Genomic DNA, 21,821 nt, shown 5'->3' on the forward strand with positions numbered 1-21,821 from the left:
CAAGAAGATTCTGATACAATACTTACTGAGAAACAGCACAGTTCTAAGTGAGGAAGAATTCTTCCAATTTAAACTGAGAAGTTCCAATGCAAAGGTCCTGCCTGCACGAAGGTATGAAGAATCACAAAAATCTAATCACATCTAAACAAATCTCATTTGACCAGTTACCAGCTGACACTCTGTATATGCCTCTTGTACACTCAAGTTCCTGGAAATGAAACACAAGAATATTATTTGGCCAAATATGGACTCACTGTTCTGAACAGCTCATATGCCTCTGAAGTTCCTTCCAAGCTTAAGTCTGAAGTCACACAGGGGCTCCCTGAAGCAGCATTTAGCTGGTCACACACATCTAGATGACAGCACTGTTCTCATTACAACAACTTCTGGTACTGACAAGCGACTCCTGCAATGTTATTCCTTGCTGAAGCATCTCAGTTTTGAACAATAAGGATTGAAAAACAATGGGATATTCTCAGTAGAATAATCAGCTTTTTTTTTAATTGAGAATTCATATATACAGCCTCCATGGAACTCCGTGCAAATGAATGCAAACAAAGAGTTTCAAATAACACAGTGCATTTTGGTCTGATCTCACAGTTACTTAAATATACACCAGCATGAATTGCTCCGTGCAATATACCCCTCTCATGTCTATTCCTGATACTGGATTAAAAAATAAGGCAGTCCAGCCTGAGACTTCTTTTACTTTTTTGCAGAGGCACCAAAGTAGGCTTGCTCAGTCATTCTGTCTTGAGACGGATTGCCTCCCGCTGTTGCTTCTGAACAGTCCTGGAATCCTCCCACAGACGGGGTCCTCTGATGTTCTCCCAGTTATCCAAGTCAGACTTTTCCAGCTTCTGCAGATAAACAGCAAAAAGAAGTGTGTCACTTTGACAGCCCCATGGTTTAAAGTATGTATGATTCTGAATTGTTTTACTTTTGCACAAGAATCTCGGTATCACTATTGGGTTGATGAACTTTTATCTATCCTGCAACCAAAGTTCAACAGCAAGAAAAAGAAATGTAGCTGCATAAATGACTAAAGTGGGCATTACTGCATCTGCTTATCACCAGATATGACTGAAGAAATCTTGTATTCACTTTTTCTTTCTTCTCTCACGTTGTCTTCCAGATCTGTTTTTCAACTGCAACTCTGCCAAGTACTGAAGTAGTAGGAGTGATAAGCATTGGTATAGCTCAAACAGTGACCTGAAGTATCCTGTCAGCGCAGATACCAAAGCATACTGGAAAAGATGAATTATCTAGCATAAAGAAAGACGGTAATAATGCAATCCCCTTCAATCAATGTGGTTTTAACTTGAAAGGTATGCAGTGGTTTCTGCTGCCGAGTTTCTCATGGCACACAACCATCACAGATAGGTCTCTCACTGTCATACATGAGATATGCTAACGGGCTGAACTGTCAGATACTTAAAAACTATCTCAATTTTAATTACCTCCTTGCCTACTCCTATCATTCCCACTCAGAAGTACCAATGACTGCAGTATTTATCTAGCCTTAGATGGGCACAAAAACGAAGAACAGGTGCCCTCCTGAATCACCTACCAAGTGCTCAGTTGAAGACAAACATATACTGCATCTTCACAGTCCTACTGGCAGAGACATCGAAGCCCCTTCCCAGCAGACAAAGACCTCAAGTCTCACATACCAGCCTGCAGTCTGGAATGATACATCAGACATGATGGGGCTCTGCTGACAGGAGACTGAGGAGAGTGTCTGCACCACTGCCAGGAACAGGGCTATTCTACATGCTACTGAGCAGGGCAATACTGCATACCATTAATGACATGTACTGCAGTGGGATTTAAACCTCTGATTTGTGATCAGGGCCTCATCTCAGCAAATGCTGTAAAAATACACCAGAAAATACTTAACCCTGCCCTGAGCCTGTGGTCTAATTTGTCTGCCATCCATCATCCAAATAAATGGCAAATACTGAGGGACCTGAATAATAGTCACAGAATAATTCAACAGGACAGAACAGACCTGCTGCTATTAGTTCATGTTATGTAAAAATTTTCTGCCACTTCTACAATGGAGGAAATTGCAATGAGTTTAGTCAGATATCAAAAGAAATTAGGCAACATTCAACAGAAGATACATGAGAACACATGCACAAACACAGCAGACTTTCACAAGGTAGAAGCAACTGAATTTTTTATACAGTGGAGTTGGCATAGGTCTTTCTGAAGAATTGTCTCCACTACTTCATATGTTTTATGATTAGCTGGTACTTAATTTCAGCCGGAAAGGATCTGAGCTGACATGGAAGGAGAGAGGAGGGACGGCACCAATCATCCCACACAGCAGCAACTATCCACTCTGTCTGCAAATACAGAATTTAATGTCTGATGCTAATGGAAGCTTCAAGGAAACTACACTGAAAATAACCACGTGCTTTAACAAAAGGGAAGCATGCTGATTTTATTGAACACAAAGGTACCACACAGCTGTGAGGATCTAAACTATTCCCAAAGGCGCTCAGCTCCCAAAGCCTGAACAAGAATCAACATTTAAAATATATACAAAATCTGTAGTATCTAAAGACAGGCTACACTGATAACTCTATCAAAAGAGTCAGGTATACCAGAGATCTTTACTAAAAGTTCATGTTAATCTGCCCTGAAATTTCACAAAGGCTTTTCAGAGAGGTTTGTACAAAACAGGACATGTTTCAAAAACACGATCTAAACAAACCAGTACAAGAAAGTATTTTGGCAGTTTCCAACAGAAAGTGTAAGGTACGTGGGAAAACACACTGTGATATACTGACAGAATAAAACAACCAATGGTTATGTACAGCATTGCCTCAAACTACGGAACAGGTAAGATGTATTGACAGAGTTAATTTTTGTCAATTAAAGCATAAAGAATTAAAGATTCTAATGAATACACAGAAAGACTGTATTTTTATTTTTTATTCTCACTATATTTCTATAGATTGTTAACATTTTGTGTCATGTATAAAGATTGTGTTTGATACCTTGCTGCAATTCAAGAAGAAAGCACCTTCCCTACTGGCACGTGACAGTTTCTGCAAAAACCAGTGGCTTAACGGAGAGGTGGATGTTTAGTTGTCAGAAGGCAGCATGATTAGACAAACCAAATTTCTAAACTGATGCTATCAAGTATTGAAAGAATAAAGGACTTCTGTTGCATGTCGATAAGCATAAGAAGGAATATCACCAGTGAAAGAAGACCCAAAAATCTCTTCCACAATGATTTCCTACTGTACAGCACAAAACCTGTGCTGATTTTGGCTGGGATAGAGTTAATTTTCTTCACAGTAGTTAGTACGGGGCTATGTTTTGGATTTGTGCTGAAAACAGTGTTGATAAGACAGGGATGTTTTAGTTACCTTTGAACAGTGCTTATGCAGAGTCAAGGCCTTTTCTGCCTCTCACCCCACCTCACCAGTGAGTAGGCTGGGGGTGCACAAGAGTTTACGAGGGGACACAGCCAGGACAGCTGACCCTAACTGATCCAAGGGGTATACCACACCATATGGCTTCATGCTCAGCGTATACAGCTGAGGGAAGAAGAAGGGAGGGACGGACACTCAGTTATGGCGTTTGTCTTCTCAAGTCACCATTACACGTGATGGAGCCCTGCTTTCCTGGAGGTGGCTGAGCACCTGCCTGCCAACGGGAAGTGGTGAATTAATTCCTTGTTTCGTTTTGCCTGTGTGAGTGGCTTTTGCTTTACCTACTGTCTTTATCTCAACCCACGAGTTTTCTCACTTCTACCCTTCTGATTCTCTCCCCCATCCCACTGGAGGGGGAGTGAGCAAGCAGCTGTGTGGAGCCTAGTTGCCAGCTGGGGTTAAACCCCCAACACTACCTCAGGTACAATTAAACAAAACCTAACCTTTTGCTTGACCGCTGACATGAAAATTCTTACAACAGTAACACCCCAGAATAAATGGCTACATTAGATATAGGCCAAAGACACACATGTAGATGAGAATATGTCCTTCTATTGATTAGTTGCAGCACAAGCTAAAAAGTGACACAGCTCCTTCAGACTGCCTGAGCTGTACAGTGAGAATTCAGGCAAGCAGCTAGTTCTGTTCTCAGATGAAGTCAGCCTCTTTCACTCTGACTGTCTGGTTCTTTTTAATTTCTTATTTCTTTTTAGCCACCTGGACCCTGCATACCTAGCTTCATGGAGACATCATCAATACGGTAAACTACTTCCAGCTTTCACTAAACTGAAATCCATATGTACTGGCAATCTAAAAACCAAAAAGCTATTTCTTCCAATTCAAATGCACTAAATAGTCAATCACTGGAGACTACAATGAAATGTAATCAGATCAGACCAGCACCACTTTTCCTCCTTGTCTCAAATAGCCCAAAGGATACTGAATATTAGCTGTTTAAAGTAAGATCAGTGTAGTCCATTAAATCTACTGATTCACTTCCTAAATCAGCTAAACTGCCTCTTAAAAGTACAGGACTGACAGAAGCTGTAAACTCAAGAAAAAAAAATGCAGCTATGCAGACAGGCACAGGAAAGAAAAAAAAACAACAAACAAACAAACAAAAAACTTCAACTGTTTGCCACACACTTGTCTTTTGAGACTTTTGTTAAACAGCTTGCCTGGTGCAATAAGGTTGTATTGGTTAATTGCTGATTCAAATGCCTGGCTTGATATTAAGCAAATGTCTGGCTTGATATTAAGCAAAAGCCATAACCCTCTGAAGCCTTAAAATAAAATAAAATTTTAAAAGGAGTGTGAATTCTACTCTTGCAGGATAGTCTTCATGCCACAGTAAACAAACTGAAACCTACAGAAATTCATTCAGAGATACTGGTGCTCAGGATGAATTAATTCAAGGCAGGCACTTGCAAAAAATGTTTGACTTTAGTCTCTGTTTCCCGCATGTGAAAGGAGGGATAAAAAATCCTGTTTACTTTACAGATTGATGAAATAAATTCTGTGATGAGCACCACAGAAAGAAATTGCTCTAATTCAGAGACACAATTATTTCCCATCGTTACAGTAAGCAAACCCATCTGTGGATAAAACATGTGCCAGGGAAGAATATCCTCATCGCTGAAAGATGCAGCAAAAGAAATTCGTTTAACAAGTCTGTTTTTGCAAAGGTGTCAAAACCAGCTTGAAGATCATAACGGATATATTGAGGAACTCTATGATGATGTATAGATGCAGAGGTACAGAATTAAGGCTAACACTGAATCTGTTGTCTTGTGCGTGACTCAAAATCTTAACTTTAGCATCACACTTGTATAGTCTTACTGGGTTTTTTTACAACTCTTTCCCAGAGCCACCTTTTTGACATCTTATTTTCTTAATATAAACTTGGTGCTACTTGCTTTGTTTAGCATGTGATAAAATGTAATATCTACGACTAGTGATTTAATAGCCCATGATTAGTGATTTAATCCTCAGATTAAAAAGAAGTATTTTTTCCAACTAGAGAATGTCTAGTTTTTATGTTACTATATACAAACAAGTCAGCAAGCAGCATGCTATGGCCAGAGTAAGTTTTTTTTGTTCATTAAGGGAAGAAATGGGGCCATTTTTGCATGTAAGCATCCAAACTGCTGCTTCTATTTTTGCCTTTGCTGAAGACTGGCAAAACCAGAAATGATGAAACCAAGAGAGGTTTTGTTACTTACTTCAGTGGCATCCAATACCATGGCACAATAAATTAACCGATGGTGAACTGGTTTAAGAGACTCTTTCCCCATAGGTTATTTTCCCTTTAATTATGCCAATTCAACATGATGTGGGGCTGTGTCCCAAGTAGAAAAAAATAAATAGATTTGGAAAACAAATACATACTGTTTAGGAATGAATCCTATTTAAGCATAAGACTGTACAAACACCTGAACTGGCACAGCTGAAGGAATCACTGGGTGGAGAAAGAACAAAAACATCTTTAAATGGCCACGTTGTAAAAGATGTGTATCAAGGAACTGCACCAGCAATTTGTCTGGGCATCTTTTTTGCAATTTGAAGAATAAGAACAAGACTTACCTCCATCTCAGCAGTGTCACAGAGTTTAATTAATGTTCACAGAGTGTTCTCACAGTTTTGCGTGAAGATGCTACAGTGATACCAATTACTCAGTACAGCAAACAATTACAGCACTCAGTTAAAACTACATGATTACACAGCCTTCAATTTTTAAAGTAACAGAAAATACCATTAGGCAGATAGACTTCCACCTAGGAATTGGGGTTTGTCATGATTTCCTTCTAACTAACAAGCAGTTTCCCTTCTTAAAATGAAGAATGTCTTAAAAACCACATAAAATCTCAGAGTATAACCCAGTGCCATTTATACATTACACCTTCAGGTCACCCAAGATGGACTTCTCAGTCCAAAGGATTCACAAGCTCTATATGGGTAAAGTCAAGAGAACTCATGCATGGGTCATTTACTTTCAGCTTATCTTCTTCTCTTGAGCAAAAAATGAAACTCTGAAACATCCAACATAAAGAATAGCATGACTCCAACAGTACACCTTCAACATCAAACATTCAAAACTCTGCAAATTCCACTTTTAATTAAGCACTAAGTGGATTTAGGATAGTTTTCATTTCCCTTGTATATGGAACTTTTTTCAAGCTATGGTTAATGTGCCCCAGAAAGAGAAGTGGTGCTTATTATGGTTTATCTCAGAATTTATAGATTGGGAGACCAAACCAAGTTAATTGGACCAAGGAATCTCCCAAATTTGAGTGCTTGAACTTGCAAACTTTCTATCATATTAAGCTTTGTAAAGGTGTCCTAATTACTGCAGCACAACCCTTTAAAAGAGAAGCAGACGGGGACAGGCTTCTGGGATGTTTGCAGGATCTTTTTCAAATATACAAAGGTGAGCTTGGCTGAAGGGGATATGTGATCTTTTACAGTGCAAGGACTGCAGTAAAAACAAAAAAACATGACAGTTCTGTGGCTAGTAGGATGAGCATATAGATTTCCACAGCACATCCCTGTCTAGAGCCCACAAAAGCCTCCTGACACCACAGAGATTTATTTCAAACATCTTGCTAGGACTATGAATACACTTGGAAGTGTGGACAATTTTTTTACTTATATAAAATCTGTATTTAAAATGTATGTGAAATTTGGCATAGTATGTCCTTCTAATAATGATAAAAAGATACTCTAATCAAAAAAGAAAGAGGTGTATGAGGATCAAAATATATTAGACCCATGAGTCACACATGGTGTTTTTCCTTCTGAAGTGATCTGAAAAGTAAGTTTTTACATGTTTCTTATGTGAGAGGGAAAAGCTGTGATGAATATCACAATCAAGTGCTAAGAGATTACCACAACAAGAAATGATCAGTTGCCACTATGAAACTACTAACAGAAGTGTGTGGGCATAAGAAAAGAAAAAACTAGAGAAGGTTTACAACAGTAATGTTAAATTAAACTTAAATCCAGGCCATTAAATAACTACCTTAAAGTAACCACACTCCTTCAAATCAGCAGTCAACCTTATTAAGTAGTCAAACCTTCTGAACTGGCAAGTTAAATCTGCCTCTCACATGCTGCTCCTCTCTCCTGACCTCAGTTAGTTCAGGTAACAATCACAGAGAGTTAGTGCAATTTAGGACTATTTTCCTGCTGATTTTCAACTCACTTCTCTTCCACAACTTGTTCATCAACTTATATGCTGAAACAAAATGCTTTTCTCCATATAGAAACTATGTTTTTCACTAGATGCAAACAGAGTAACTTCAATCCTTTTAGCCATAAATAGTTTTTTTCAGTGACATCAATGGCTACTGTTTCATTTGTGCTGTTGGGCAAATTTGTCATAGGAAAAAATAAATCCTCCTGTTTCTTCTCTGTGGCTAACATCCCCTGTCTATTTGATGAAGACAGTAATGACTGTTAGTCCGCCGCTATATTGACAGTGACAGTAAAGCTATTTCTCAGCAATACTGCTGAATATACAGTACACAGATAACTTGTGATCAATCTACCTTTCATTCTATCAGAACCAACAGGTCTTCAAAATCAAATCAGAGAGACTTCTATCTGGAAAGGATCAAGGCATCTATATAAACTTTTACAAGAATGAAAAGGAAGTTTTAAGAAGTAAGGTCTGGGGTCTTTCTGTGGCTGAAGGATATTTTGGTTTTGAACCACCTTGTGCTTGAAGACTCTTTATTTTCAAGTTAGAGCTGTAAGATGGCACGGCGTGACACTGGGTCTCCAATGACTTGCTAGGAAGATGCTATGAACAAGATGGAGTATGACATATTTAATTGCCAACCGCATTTCCCCCAGCCTCTGAACTTCTCAGTGATGTCTCCCAGCTATACTTGGGCAAAACTCATCTTACCAGATGTACAATGAAGTCAGGGGTTGAAATAGGGAACTTTGCTATTCATTTTAAAAAATTTGATTATTTAGTTAAAAAGTGTGCAAACTCCACGGTCAGTCTCCACCATCATCTCGCATGTCATCTTTCCATTTGACCAGTAAGCCTCTTAGGACAGAGAGTGACTCACTCCCTGACAGTAACTTGCTACTGCAGAGTACATTTGTACAGTACACTTTTAGGATTAAATAAAGATGGGTAACAATAATTTGAGAAGTAAAGAACATGCAAGAATCGTATAACAATCTTTTAAAGTATTTCACATTTAGTCAGAGTGTTCATGCAGGCATCATCTGGAAGTATGCTGGCAGTCATAGAATAATCCAGATAGTGTTTATGAAATTGGCCAAAAAAAATTAAAAAAGCTAAGCAAAACAAACAGGAGAATATTCTTCCAATAAGTCACTTTGCCTGGCTGCTGAAACAAGAACTTCCTTCAAAACTATCTGCTTTGCTGTATCCTCTTCAGAGGCAATCAATGAGAGGAATGTATACAGCCTCAGCTGTGTAGCCAAATTTCCATACACTATACTAAAGTTCCTTCAGAAATATTTCCATACCAAAGATCCAGCAATTCCCCACTGGGGGCCCATTACTATGACAGAAGTGCTTAACCTTTCCACCTAGTCAGATGCATAAGGAAATGTTCCAAATTCTGCTGGGTGGAAGCTAGCAGCCATGCTAGTGGATGCCACTCTCCCTACTCAAACTTTTCTGTGGCTGAGACAACACACTGTGTTGGCCCTAACATGGTAAGAGTCGGTTCCTCTGGGATTAAAAAAAAGCACCCAGGGGGTGCAAGCAGGTACAAAGGATTCTATTTTGAAGAGAAGAGAAAGGGTGATGAGATTATTTAAAACAGGCATTTGTACATCCTGACCACTTCTGCTGTCTGATTGAACTGTTAATTGCCTCAATTTGTTTTCCATCCATGAGAAATCAGTGTCTTCTTGTGGGATAAGAAAAGTGCAAATGCAACACACATGAAAGAAACAGCTCACAGTTAAGAAAAATCCTGTTCAAAGAGATATTTTATAAACATGACCAAGAAATAATTTACAGGACTATTTAATAGAGATGAATTTCAGAAAGAGCAGTAAAAAGCAATACCCTGTGAACTTTTCTCTGGAGGCTAAGTATCTTTCTTCCTGCAAGGAGGGTTTCCCATCAGAACTCCTCCTGTGCCATACCCATCACCAAATCCCATGTCTCTCTGATCACATTTTGAACTATGGCACACAAGACTTTTGAGACGTCAAGAAGAAAAGGAGCAAACTATAGATATTGTCTATGGATTTTACATCCACTCAGAATAAAACACTGAGCACAAACTATTTTAACTAAAAGCCTTTCCCAGGGCAGTTTCCATTAATGATAAACTAACACCACTTCATCCTTATCTACAAAACATTAAGTGATGAAGACAGTGAAATAAAAACTCTCAAGACCATTTTACATGTGAATAAACTGAAATGCAAGAAACTCCACTTGTCCCAAACACAACCTAGAGGATAGTCGGAATATAATGGCTAGGCTGGACACACACCTACAAAGAAGCGAGCATGGAAGGGATGGAGTGATTGAAAGGAGAAAGAACAGTATCTCCACCTCATATAGTGTCACAACAGTTACTAATGAGGGATTTTTTTCCCAACATCTTAGTAATCTCTCAGACAGCTCAAGGTATTTAGCCACTAGTATCTTCACAGATATGGAAGCAAATCAATTCAATACGCTAATCTGTTAATTCTTAAACAATAAAATCAGTAATCCTCTGGTACTGATAATGGCAGCAACAAGATATCTGCAGATTTCAACTACTGATGTTCAGGAATTACCTTCCTTCTAGAGTAGTCCTCATGTCCACACACTTCAATGCATCCATTTAATACCATAAATTACTACATTACTGCAATGTCCTTTCCTCAAAAAGATGTTTCATCCATTCTGTTGGCACTACCAATCCCCGAAGTTAAGTTAAATGAGCATTAAGTGGCTTGAATCATTTTTAGAGGAGCTTATTCAAATTATTCTTTCAACTGTCCTGCATAAACATTTTAATACTGCAGTTACAATAATGTAGTTCTCAGGACAAACAGCTACATAACTTTTGTCCAGAGCTAATGTTGACCTTTTGTGATTTATCAAATTATCAGGAACAAAAACTGCTCAATATTCATAAACTTTAAGAAAGCAGCGTTCTCTAGATTGACTGTTCGCAGACCAGCATATTCCCGTGTTTATGCCAAGCTTAGTCCAATAGCTGGCAACCAGTTGAAGGAAAACTTTAAAAAGAATTACAGTTTTGGTATTCTGAAAGACAGAGAACCCATTTTCTTTCTGTTGTGTTCAAATGATGTTCTCACATATTAATAATGGACCCTACTTCTAATTTTAATATCTTTGCTGAAATTTAAAAAAATCTTCAATAGCTAGAACTTTCTTCTTCTGAAGGTATGTATATATAACATTCTTTTCTGTACCTTCAAAAACAATTAAATCTCTAAGTTTCTTTCAAGCCCTAAGTTAATATATTCAGCCTGTTTTGCAACCTATCCCATTTTTAAAGCCCTGTCCAAAATGTGGACAGCAGAAGTAGATCCAGTGTTTCAGTGTCACACTCAGAAGTAAAATCACCTGTTCCTACCATCTGCCATTCCTGTTTATATTCACAGACTGAATTAGCTCTTTGTGCCACAGCATCACAGCAGAATATCAATCTGAATTATATATTCAGTGACCCCTAAATCTTTTCCCAAGTTGCTACTTTCCATAATGCAGTCTACTCTGGCCTGCATTTCCACATTTTAAATGAATAAGTGGCTACTTTAAAAGGTACTTTGCTCATTTAATAGGCCCAGCTTATCAAGTAATACAAACAGCTGTCTGTTCCTTCCTTGACATACTTTTACTATTTCAATACCTTCTTGTCACTTGCACATCGGTAACAATTTCATAATTTCTTCTGTATCACTGAAGAAAGTGCTCAATATTGCCCAAATATGTCCCAAATCTCACAGAACACTAAAACATATCACCTTCCTACCCAGTAATGATTCCCAGAGAACCATCGTTCCCTGACTGAGATTTTCAGGAGCCACTGAAGTCTTTCAAGCATTTTCTTGGAACTCAGCTATAAACCATCAGAGCCTAATAGATATTAATAACAACTTGTTTGGTTATTAAGAGGTTTGGAACTATATCCCTTGTCTCTTCTGGTTTGAATACAAAGGACTTTTGTCTCTAAAAAAAATACACATACATTTTTTGACTGTTGCTACTTTGCCAATGATCATGATTTTACATCCTTGTTATTTTGTTCTTAAGTTGCCGCAACAGCATCTTCTTACCCATATCCTTGTCAGCTTTTCTATCAGACAACTCTCTGATGTCCTTAGCATCTTTTATCAATCTTCTCTGCTTTATAACTTCTCATTTACTGTTTCCATAGCAATCCTTCACACTTTTTACTTATTATGATTTTTTTTTCCCTCTGCCTTCAATTGCCATTGGTTCCCATTGGATATCACATATTTAACTCAAGCTTAACTGATTTTCCATTGTAAAATGTTAATAAATTCTTCTTAAAGATGTTTTTATTTGCTTGAAAAACCCTAAACATCAATATTTTGGGGTCTGATGTAACTGACTGAGGTCAGATTTTTTTAGTGTGTACTAGACCATTAATTTCACAGATGTACAGAAATCAAGTGCTAGAATAAGGAATGTTACTCTGACATTGCATTTAAACAAATGAAAAGGAATGTACTGTGATTGTTAAACATACTTGAGAATGTTTTTCACTCATCACATTTATCAGGTTGTTTATCCCCCTCTTTCAAACAGTATTTTTGCGCTTTCAAATAAAATACTGTAGGCTTTTGTCACAGGTCAAACACTCGACATTTTTTACAGTGTGTTCTACAAGGCCCAGCTCAGCAGCAGAACTATATTCACATTAGTACCAGTGTCACTACTGGACAGAACTATGATTTATTAAGCAAAGGGGAGCAGCAAGGACTAATTGGCCATATGAGGACACATAAGCTTGTGAGAGGAATGGATAAACAACAGAGGATGCATGCAGAGGTAGCTTGCTCCTCTGGCATGTCCCGAGGCACAAGATAAATGGCATTATTAACAGATCTGAGGTATATAAAAAATGTAGTACAAATGACACATGTAAATTCTTTCTTCCTCAAAATAGTATCCTGGCCAGAAATACTCCTATACAAAATAAAGTAAATTTTGTATAGCTTGAGAAGATATAATTTAGTAAATTAGAAGGTGAGAAAATATCTTTATGTTAATTTCCTCACAGTAAATTGATTAAATCTGTGATTACAACTTTCTTCATCACTACCACCACATTGGAGACAAAATACAGACTTCAACATGTCTGAAATAGTGGGCATGTCTTTATCTTTTCCAATATGCCTATAAAGGTGCATGCTAATAATAGAAATGGTGACATTCTAAAAGAATTCAGTATGTATTCAATATGTATATTTCTATAAGGACAATAAGATATTTTAAAAGTCTTTGGGAGGGCCAGTGGATATTTGCATGCATCAGGCAACCATGCTTCAAAAGAGCTGGCTTGGTATCCTCAGTAACAGCTGCAGATATAATGCTAATAATATTGTAAAATAAGGCTTTACATATCAAAACAGCAAATTTTTTTAAACTGCCCTTGATCTCTTATCATACTATATTTAGCAACAGACACTAGTGCAACCCTTCAATGTGACCTATATATAGAATTAGAAGATGTTCTTAAGAGCTGTATTTTTGACAAGTAAAAAAATAAAGGGGAAAAAAAACCACCCAAACCCTTCTAGCCTGGAACATGTGGGGTCAACAACAAAAAAAAAAATCACTCTCCTAAATGTCAGCTGTAACACTCTGATTGGTTAGATTTTGTCCACCAAAATATAGAGGTAACATTGACTAAAATAGTCACACATTCAGTGTGGATCCTGCAAAGTATGTGCCTGATGGATGGTTGCAAAGTATGTGTATGATGTTCCACGAGTTTCACTAAAGTAAGAAATGAATATGCCTAGTGCTTGCAAGTTGGTGCCCATAGTAAAGAATATATTGAGAGTAGAGTTCAAAACAATAATCTGAATCTATTTTCATTATGTGAAAATGCAAATACATTTTTTTGTTGAATGGGTCTGCCCTCTATAACACACAAACACTACTGTGGAAGAATCTCTGCCTGGGAACACTCTGCAGTTTAGATTAAGAAAAGAGTAAGATTAATTCTGTCATTCCTGTCCATCAGGAAGGAGACCTAATACCCAAGTAGGCTTGTAATATGTTGTTATGATACTTGTATTTTATTACCATTGATTTATCCATAAAGCTAATGCAATTATGGCTACTTAAATATTATCCTTCAACTATTTACTTACCTTCTGGAGAGAAAGCAAGACATATATGAATACAGATCAGTTGATTTTGAGGTTAGGCAGTGAGTTAAACAGAGATGTGGTTCTTTTTACTGCTTGTGGTTCTTCTACGTAAATAAATCAGAGCAGCCTTACAGTAAATTCTGTGGGAAGTGGGAGACACAATAATCCCAGCAATAACCAGAATTTAATGGATTTTTACATTTTGAGTTTCCATTAGAGCTTTCCATATGTACTCAGGGATCAAATCTTTTTATTCCCTACACCATAAACCACAGTTCTTTATAGAAGGGGGCGGCCCATAACTGTTTGCAATAATGGTAAAACACTGTCACGAACCTGGCAGGTAGGCAGATGTTCCATGAAATTAGAGATGTAAAAATACAAAAGTTAAGTTTTATTTTTATTTCAGACAAATCACAAAAGAGTAATATAAAATAGAAATTTTTTATTAGCAAGACCATGTACTGCCATTTGGACACCTTAGTATGAGAGCTATGGGTGCAATCAAGCTCCTCAAAGGCATGTGACAGAAATGTGGTATAGGAAGAAAAAGAAAACCTGTGTTCAGCATAAAGACTATAAAGATCATATTAGATAGACATTTGATCCAAGTAATTTTAAAACATTAAAAATTATCTTAAATAGCTTTATATCCTTTGTTTCTGGATACAGGGAAGCTTTTTCCAGTTTTTCTAACGTGGATTTTTGCAGACATGAAGATTTATGAAACTCTGGATATTAAATGGGCAAAACAGCCATCTTGGAGGTCAGTAATGTTTGAAGAAAATGCATTGTTGAGGAAAGAGTGAAATATTTCTCTATAAAAACTTCTGAAATAGTGAAAAAGGAACAGCTGTTGTTTGAAAGATACACACAATTTTCAGAAGCAAGAAATAACAGAACGCACATTGTTCTGCAATTGCAAACACATTGTTCTGCAATTTGGTCTAAAGATCATCAAAATTCATGCAGTAGAAGTGTTGACATTTACACATACACTTTCTCAGGCCAACATCAGCCCTACATTTATAGACTAGGTTAACCACAGAAATACTGGAATGTATTTGTACCACTGTACTTGGCACCTGGACATCAAAGTAAAGCTGTGTTCAGAAAGAAGCACTCCATGTTCAAAAACCTTTCTTTACATAAAACTTTATTTTTATTGGACATCACTGAATCAAAGGCAGATGGCTGATCTAATTTTAGTTAGGGACAGATACAACCCACCAGTGGCCAGGGTAATCACGGGTAGCCAAGGTTATGAGCCTCAAGCAACAAATTTATTTTACCTCATACTCAGATTCCAGTGTCACAGTGTTCTGTTTTAATTTTTCTTTAAAAGCTGGATCAACCTGCAAGACAAACAAAAATACAGCAAAAATGTTTGCATTGAAGAATTTTTTTAAGAAGAAACTTAACCTCAAATAAACTAAATATTGGTACACACAAACCCTCCTCTCCTCTAAATGAGTTTATGTGCTATTTGTTCAGACACCAGGATGAGGAACACAACAATTGGGCTGAAAAGAGACAGGTTAACAGCCAAACTTTTCAAATCAAAAAGGAAGCACATTTGTAACTAGCCCTGCACTTGCATTAACCTAGACACTTAAATCCATAACTGTTTAGTTTGAAACTGTCATACTAAACAAAGCCTTAAAGGAATGAAACAAGAAAGACCAAGAAAGTGAAAACTGTGATTATGTCTTTTACTCCTGAATGTTGTGTTGAATGGATATACAATATATTCTGATTTTCAAAGTCTAAGGATAAGTCAAACTTCCAATTTTCTGGTGAACACACAGCTCTCTTCAGATTCTGCCCCAAGACAAGTGCCTGATCCTGAGGTACTTAAAATACACAACTACTATCTGTATTGATGGGAACTGCTCTGAGGAATTTCCCTAGGCCATAGTGTTCCCCATGATTACAGACACTGCCTGCTAGCTAGTATGCGGCCTGTGAGACCTCAGCTTCTACAGATGCTCAGACAGGCAAGTCTAACGCCATCTGTGCATGGCCAGAGGTTTGATTTCCCTATCTGATCAGAGCTCTGGCTACAGAAATACATGCATTCACAACCTCCAGACTCATCACACTTGGGAACTAAGCCAAAACATCTAAAATGATTAAAGTTTGTACAGGATACAGCTCCCACCTTCTTTGTAATATTAAAAAAACTTGTAAAACAAGGTACTGTCTCTGCGCTGACCCTCTACATCAAATAAAAAATGAAATGCTACATCTCTGTCTTGGCATTCAAGGCCTCCACAGCACTGTCCCTCATTAAAGATGGATTGCCTCTCTCCTCCTGTGACCACAACCTCCAACAACAGCCATGCTTCATTAGAACAATAAACCCATCCATCACACATGCAGAAATGTGAACTCTTTGGGCAGCCAGACAGGCTTTGGAGCTTGCTTTCACCGAGATAAGAGTGATCATGGACCTCACTGTATTCAGAACTAAATGCAAACACTATTTGTTATGCTTGGTGTTCTCCCAAGACACATATGGACAAGGGGAAATAAATGCTCCAGCAAGTAAAGAAGCAAGAGAGTTTTATTTCCTCCTGTGTTTTCCCTTCATTTAACAGTAACGCACTCGTGATAACATGGTTGGAGCAGCATTTTTACTTGATTAACCACAGACAGAATTTAACTTACAAAGACAGCTCAATATCCCCATTATCGAGTTTTATTTTAGCAATTTTTAGCATGGTTTTTTAATGTGTGGTGGTTGCATGGCCACATTTGTGTAAGGTAAAGGGAAACAAGCAGTGACGTTACTGCTGTTTCTCCTCCCTTCCAAGGCCTTTCGTCCTCAGACCTCCTCAGATATTCATTCTCCTCGACCTGCACAAAGGGAGAAGACTAGCTAAAACTGAAACACAGCATCCCAATACTCATAACTGTTTGATGTTGTAGCTTTAATACTGACAAAACCCACAGAAATTAAGAAGGCTAGTTGAATTTTCTCAGAAAAAAAATATTATCCTGTAAATGAGAAATTAAAAGAAACTCCTTCTTTAGAAGCAGGAATTTTATTCAGTAAATTAACTTACAAAAAAAGAATAATTAAACCCTGTTTAGCACATCTTGGCAAGCTCCTTATATTTAACATACAGGCACATGAAAGGCTTAAGTCCACTCTGCAAAACATGTTATTTTGCTCAAAGTTCTACCAAAAAAAAAGAAGGGAGCGAGTATGTCTTTCCTCCTATCTTTACCTTTTTTGTTCCCTACATACTTACCCACATAGAGTAATTCAAACATACTTGACTGCACACAGAAATTGCGTCATCTGCACGTTCTAAAGCTTTGACTGCAAACCCCTGCTTTTCAGTTGCCAAATGGAGACAGACAGGTTTCAAATTGTTTTCAGAACTAATATGGCAGTTGAGAAAAAGTGTATTACAAAGTTCTGTTTCCACAGTGTTTGTACCATGCTGCACTACCTTTGCAACGTCACAAGAACCAAAAAAAAAAAAAACCAAAACAGAATGGTGCTATTTTCATTCTAAAAAGGCAGATAAACATCAATATGAGCCACGATCACAGATCATAACCAGGGAATGCTTAAAATGTGGGCAGAGCCAGGAAAGAGGCCCTGCCAAAGTGGTAGCTCCTTTATATTACACATCTGCCACAAGATCCAAATACAAACACATACATTTTGCTTCTATGATGACTGCTATGCCAACACACATATTGCCAAATGAGCTGAAAGTATTCAGCTATGTACTGGCAAATGAATCATGAGCTAAATTATGAATACAAATCCCTATTAGTAAATATGATGGGGGAAGCAGACAAAGCCCAAATGCCGTTACAGCCTGGCAGTGTCCTCTGCAACATTATTTAGGAGGCAGGAAGAAACAGAAGACAATATCCTTTTACACTGGAGGACGACTCCTTGTCAGGCAAAATCTCAGATTTAACTTCCATTTAAATTCAAGCTTTGTATCTAAATATGGAATTCAGAGATGTGTGGACTTCTAATTACAGCATAACTTCACATTAAATTCTTACTGAAAAACTATTTAAATACTTGATGTGAGTATTAAAGACAGCTTTCATGAGAAGCTGTCTGCAAAGCTTCAAAACCAATACTATAAATATAATTTTTCTAGGCTTTACTATTTTTTATTCTGGGGCGTTGGAGTTTTTTGCCTTTGTAGCACTTGCAGCAAAAATGAATGAAACATTCTCAGAGTATTTTGCATTATACAGGCTTATTTCATATTACATCAATTCAAAGTGCAAGGACAGGTATATAGATAAACATCAAAAAAGGTTTAAGAACAAAGTTTTCAAATTAAAATTTTGTCCCATTTCACACCCCACTGTTCCTTCAGATTTACCCTTACTAAACTTCAAAAGGTTTCTAAAGAGGAAGACTTAAAAAATATTCTTAGATGGCTAAAAGTAATAGGGGTTAAGCACAAAATTATTCTCAGAAATCTTCATAGTAGCTATTTGGGGCTAAAATCGTATTAAAATCTGCGTGCCACTTCTCATTTTAAGGCTGACATTTCAGATTTTCAATTAGAACCTGGGCAGAATTTCAACATGGAAAAAAAGATGTACCTCAAGGTACAGACAAGGGGCATCACTTCAGAGCAAAGCAAGAATACCTGGTGCTTGTAGCCCCTACCAAACCAGGGACTCCTCCAGTGCACTGTGATAAACTGTTGGCCTCTCCACACTCTTTTCAGTAAAGGGAAATTTTTGTCTTTAACACAAACATTTCTAGTACAGTTATAAACCTACATGTGCTGCTACTGAAAAAATTCTCTAGCTAACAATTTCACACTGATCCTCTGTGACCACAGTTCATTTCAGTTCAGAAGCAAATAATACAGACAGAGAATGGATGTGAAAGTCACATATGTCACTAACTTTTCCTCCAGGATATGGAAAGAATAGCTCTTCCAGAAAGGAACCTAAAGAACACCATCACTATCCCCTCTTTATGTTCAGAGGGATGGAGCACCTCTCCCATGAGGACAGGCTGAGAGAGCTGCGATTGTTCAGCCTGGAGAAGGCTCCAGGGAGACCTTCCAGTACTTAAAGGGGGCTACAGGAAAGCTGGGGAGGGACTACTGATCAGGGTGTGTAGGGATAGGATGAGGGGTAATGATTTTAAACTGAAAGAGGGTAGATTGGGATTAGATATAAGAAATTCTTTACTGTGAGGGTGGTGAGACACAGAACAGGTTGCCCAGAGAGGTGGTAGATGCCCCCTCCCTGGCAGTGTTCAAGGCCAGGTTGGACGGGGCTTTGAGCAGCCTGATGCAGTGGAAGGTGATCCTGCCCATGGCAGAGGGGTTGGAACTGGATGATCCTTAAGGTCCCTTCCAACCCAAGCCAATCTGTGATTCTATGAAATGTTGGAATACAAAGCAGATTAGCGATGTCCCTCCTGTTCAGCATTAAGAGAGGAGGAGCAAGTTGATTCACGTTCTGTTTTTCAGGGTAGCATCCCAGTCACCCGCAATACACGTATACCTGGATCTGTAATTTAAATAGTCCCCTTTCACAAGCAGGCTCTCTCTCAGCTATAACCATTATTATTTGTTTGTCCACTTGCTATTTCTGGCCATGGGTTTTAGCACAAACCAAGTCTCGAATATATTACATCTTCTAAAATTAAGGGTTCAATTAATACACAAGGAAACTGTCAGGAGACAACCATGTCATGAGAAGAGGACTGTGCTTTTAACAGTCTCCTCTCACATAAGTCAGTGCAGTAAGTTGTATACTTGAGTCCAGAGACTGGAATGTACTGACCAAATATCTGTACACCAACATCTTACACAACCTTCCATCTAGCAAGCGTTTCCAGAAGGCAGTAGATGATGTTTCCACCCTAAAACCATTTAGTTATTTTTACTAAAACACAAGCATCCTTTCGTACCCTATCGTCCATAAAATAATATGCCACTGAGAAAGATTTCAGCTTTTACTTTGGAAATAGGGAACAGCAATGGCTTGAATGTAATGAACATGAATAAAGTTGTTTGTTTTTTTTTTTTCCATCTGCTCACACCACCATAAATAGATGGGACACAATTCTTCTGCAGTATCCACAACGCAGAGAGTCCACAAAATGAATGTTTACATGAAATTCTTTTTGTTCTCCCCACCCATTTTTTAAACTTAAGAGTAAGCCAGAACCGCTGGTTCTGCCTCTCCCAGTAAATTATCTTTGAAAACATTTATCATATGCCTAACTCCTCTAAATGGAAAATCAGCAATCTTGCATGGATCAGTCAACTTTAATTTTCCTTGAGAAGAAAAGACTCCAACAAATTGTTACAAAAGTCTGTGTCATAAATATTCCAAATTGTGGTTTATGAGCAGAGCGAGAAGTTGTAGACAAGAGAGGATAAATCCCAGGACTCAGGAAGTACAGTGTAAACTACAACCAAGCTGACTGCCGTTCTACTTAAGGAATTAAAGGAACAAAGCTTGTAAAGGTTGTAAAGTAAAACAAAGGTTGTTCTTATGCCAAACTCTTTGGCATACAGTCTTTGGTAACAGAGAAGGGCAAGCCAAAACATACCATTTTGTGCAATTTCATTCACAACATTCTTTATCTACATTATTTATAATATTTAATACATGAAAAACACTTTGGTAAAGCTACTGCATACACTTGGATAGGAATACTTCTGAACACTGGGGAGACAGCTGAGACTCAATGCAAAACCTGGCATTATGTCCTTTGACCCTTTCCTAAAATCTGCATAGAACAGAGACAGTTAAACAGAAAAGCATTTCTTCCAGCCTCTGACAGAAATCAATGCAGACATTTCCAAAGCAGCAATATAAAATGTTATTACAGCAGTAGTTCCCAGAGTTACAGTACATGGTGCACCAGTGACTCTCAAAATCCAAATCTTTGGCTTGCTTCCAGATGCATCAAAAAAAGACCCACAATCCCAAACTCTGGACCATACATTTTCACATTATAATGCCATGGAAAATGCAAATAAGTTAAAGGCTAATATGATGACCAAATCATCCCATACTTCAGCAAGCACTTAAGCATATCTAGATTTCTCATATGCAAAGTCATCAAAACCAATAAGAATTCTATAGCTTTCAGTTCCAAGAAGATAGTACTCAAGCATTTAATCAATGATTTTTATGCTTTTGCATCCAGCTTGATTTGCAGGTGCACATTTATTTATTTGATTTATAAAACATAAATTAGTGCCTTAAACCTTGGCTCTGAGAATGCTAGCATAAGTTTCATTTCACAGTAAAATTCAGTCTAAAAACTGTTAATTCCAGTACAAAATAAAATATTCTAACAGGAAAAATCCCCACAAGTCTGAACTAACAGTAAGACCCTTGGTGGTTTTTTTGAAAGGTCCCTGCAAAGAAAATCAAATTTTGCTGCATGCATAAAGATGAACCAGTTCTAAGTATAGACCCAACCACACCTCTCATCTTGAGGTCAGAATGGCAGAGCTCTCCAATACAGGATCTCAAAGCTGGCATTCCTGGGCTTCGTTACATTTTGGTTTCCCTGAAACCCAGCAGTACAAAGGGAGGAACTAGCAAAATATTCTGTGCAGTTTTTTCCCAAATGTCCTTTTTACTTTCTCCTAGACAAGAAACAAAAGCGTAAGCCCTCCCAGGTGAAATGGATAGAACATGCTGAAGATCCATGGTGTAAACTATGCAAGAAAGGCATGAGTGGTTCAGCCTAATTTACTATCAGAGGATTTAATGCATCTTTTTTTTTCATCACAGAAAGGGGTGAAAAGTAAGGCAATAGCATGTTCTTTCCTGTGGGCCAAAATGTAGACCACTGGTCACAAAAAAAGATTCTTACCCTGAAAAAACAGTTGCAGAATTTGTGGAGTCAGCCATCACAAAACACTGACAGAGAAAACAGCAAGAGTCACATTTTAACAATATTAAAAGACAGTTTCTCAAGGTGCTTTGTAAAGTCTCTTCAGTATGCTTTACCTGTCCTTCTGCAGC

The 21,821-nt window shown here is 37.8% G+C and overlaps 1 protein-coding gene across 1 annotated transcript in view; it reads right to left on the reverse strand.

Moving 5' to 3' along the window:
* Positions 1 to 479: 479 nt before the first annotated feature.
* The window catches only part of LOC113480283 (cytochrome c oxidase assembly protein COX16 homolog, mitochondrial-like), a 44,543-nt gene continuing 23,201 nt past the window's right edge, over positions 480 to 21,821 (reverse strand). Inside the window, exons 3-4 of the mRNA XM_026848939.1 lie at positions 15,110 to 15,172; positions 480 to 860 (exon numbers count right to left, since the gene is read on the reverse strand). Of these exons, the coding sequence (XP_026704740.1) occupies positions 744 to 860; positions 15,110 to 15,172 (180 nt within the window). The 3' untranslated portion in view covers positions 480 to 743. The remainder of the gene's footprint in view (positions 861 to 15,109; positions 15,173 to 21,821) is intronic.

The sequence above is a fragment of the Athene cunicularia genome (assembly GCF_003259725.1).
Source record: "Athene cunicularia isolate RWA chromosome 5 unlocalized genomic scaffold, athCun1 chr5_part1, whole genome shotgun sequence".
NCBI lineage: Eukaryota > Metazoa > Chordata > Aves > Strigiformes > Strigidae > Athene > Athene cunicularia.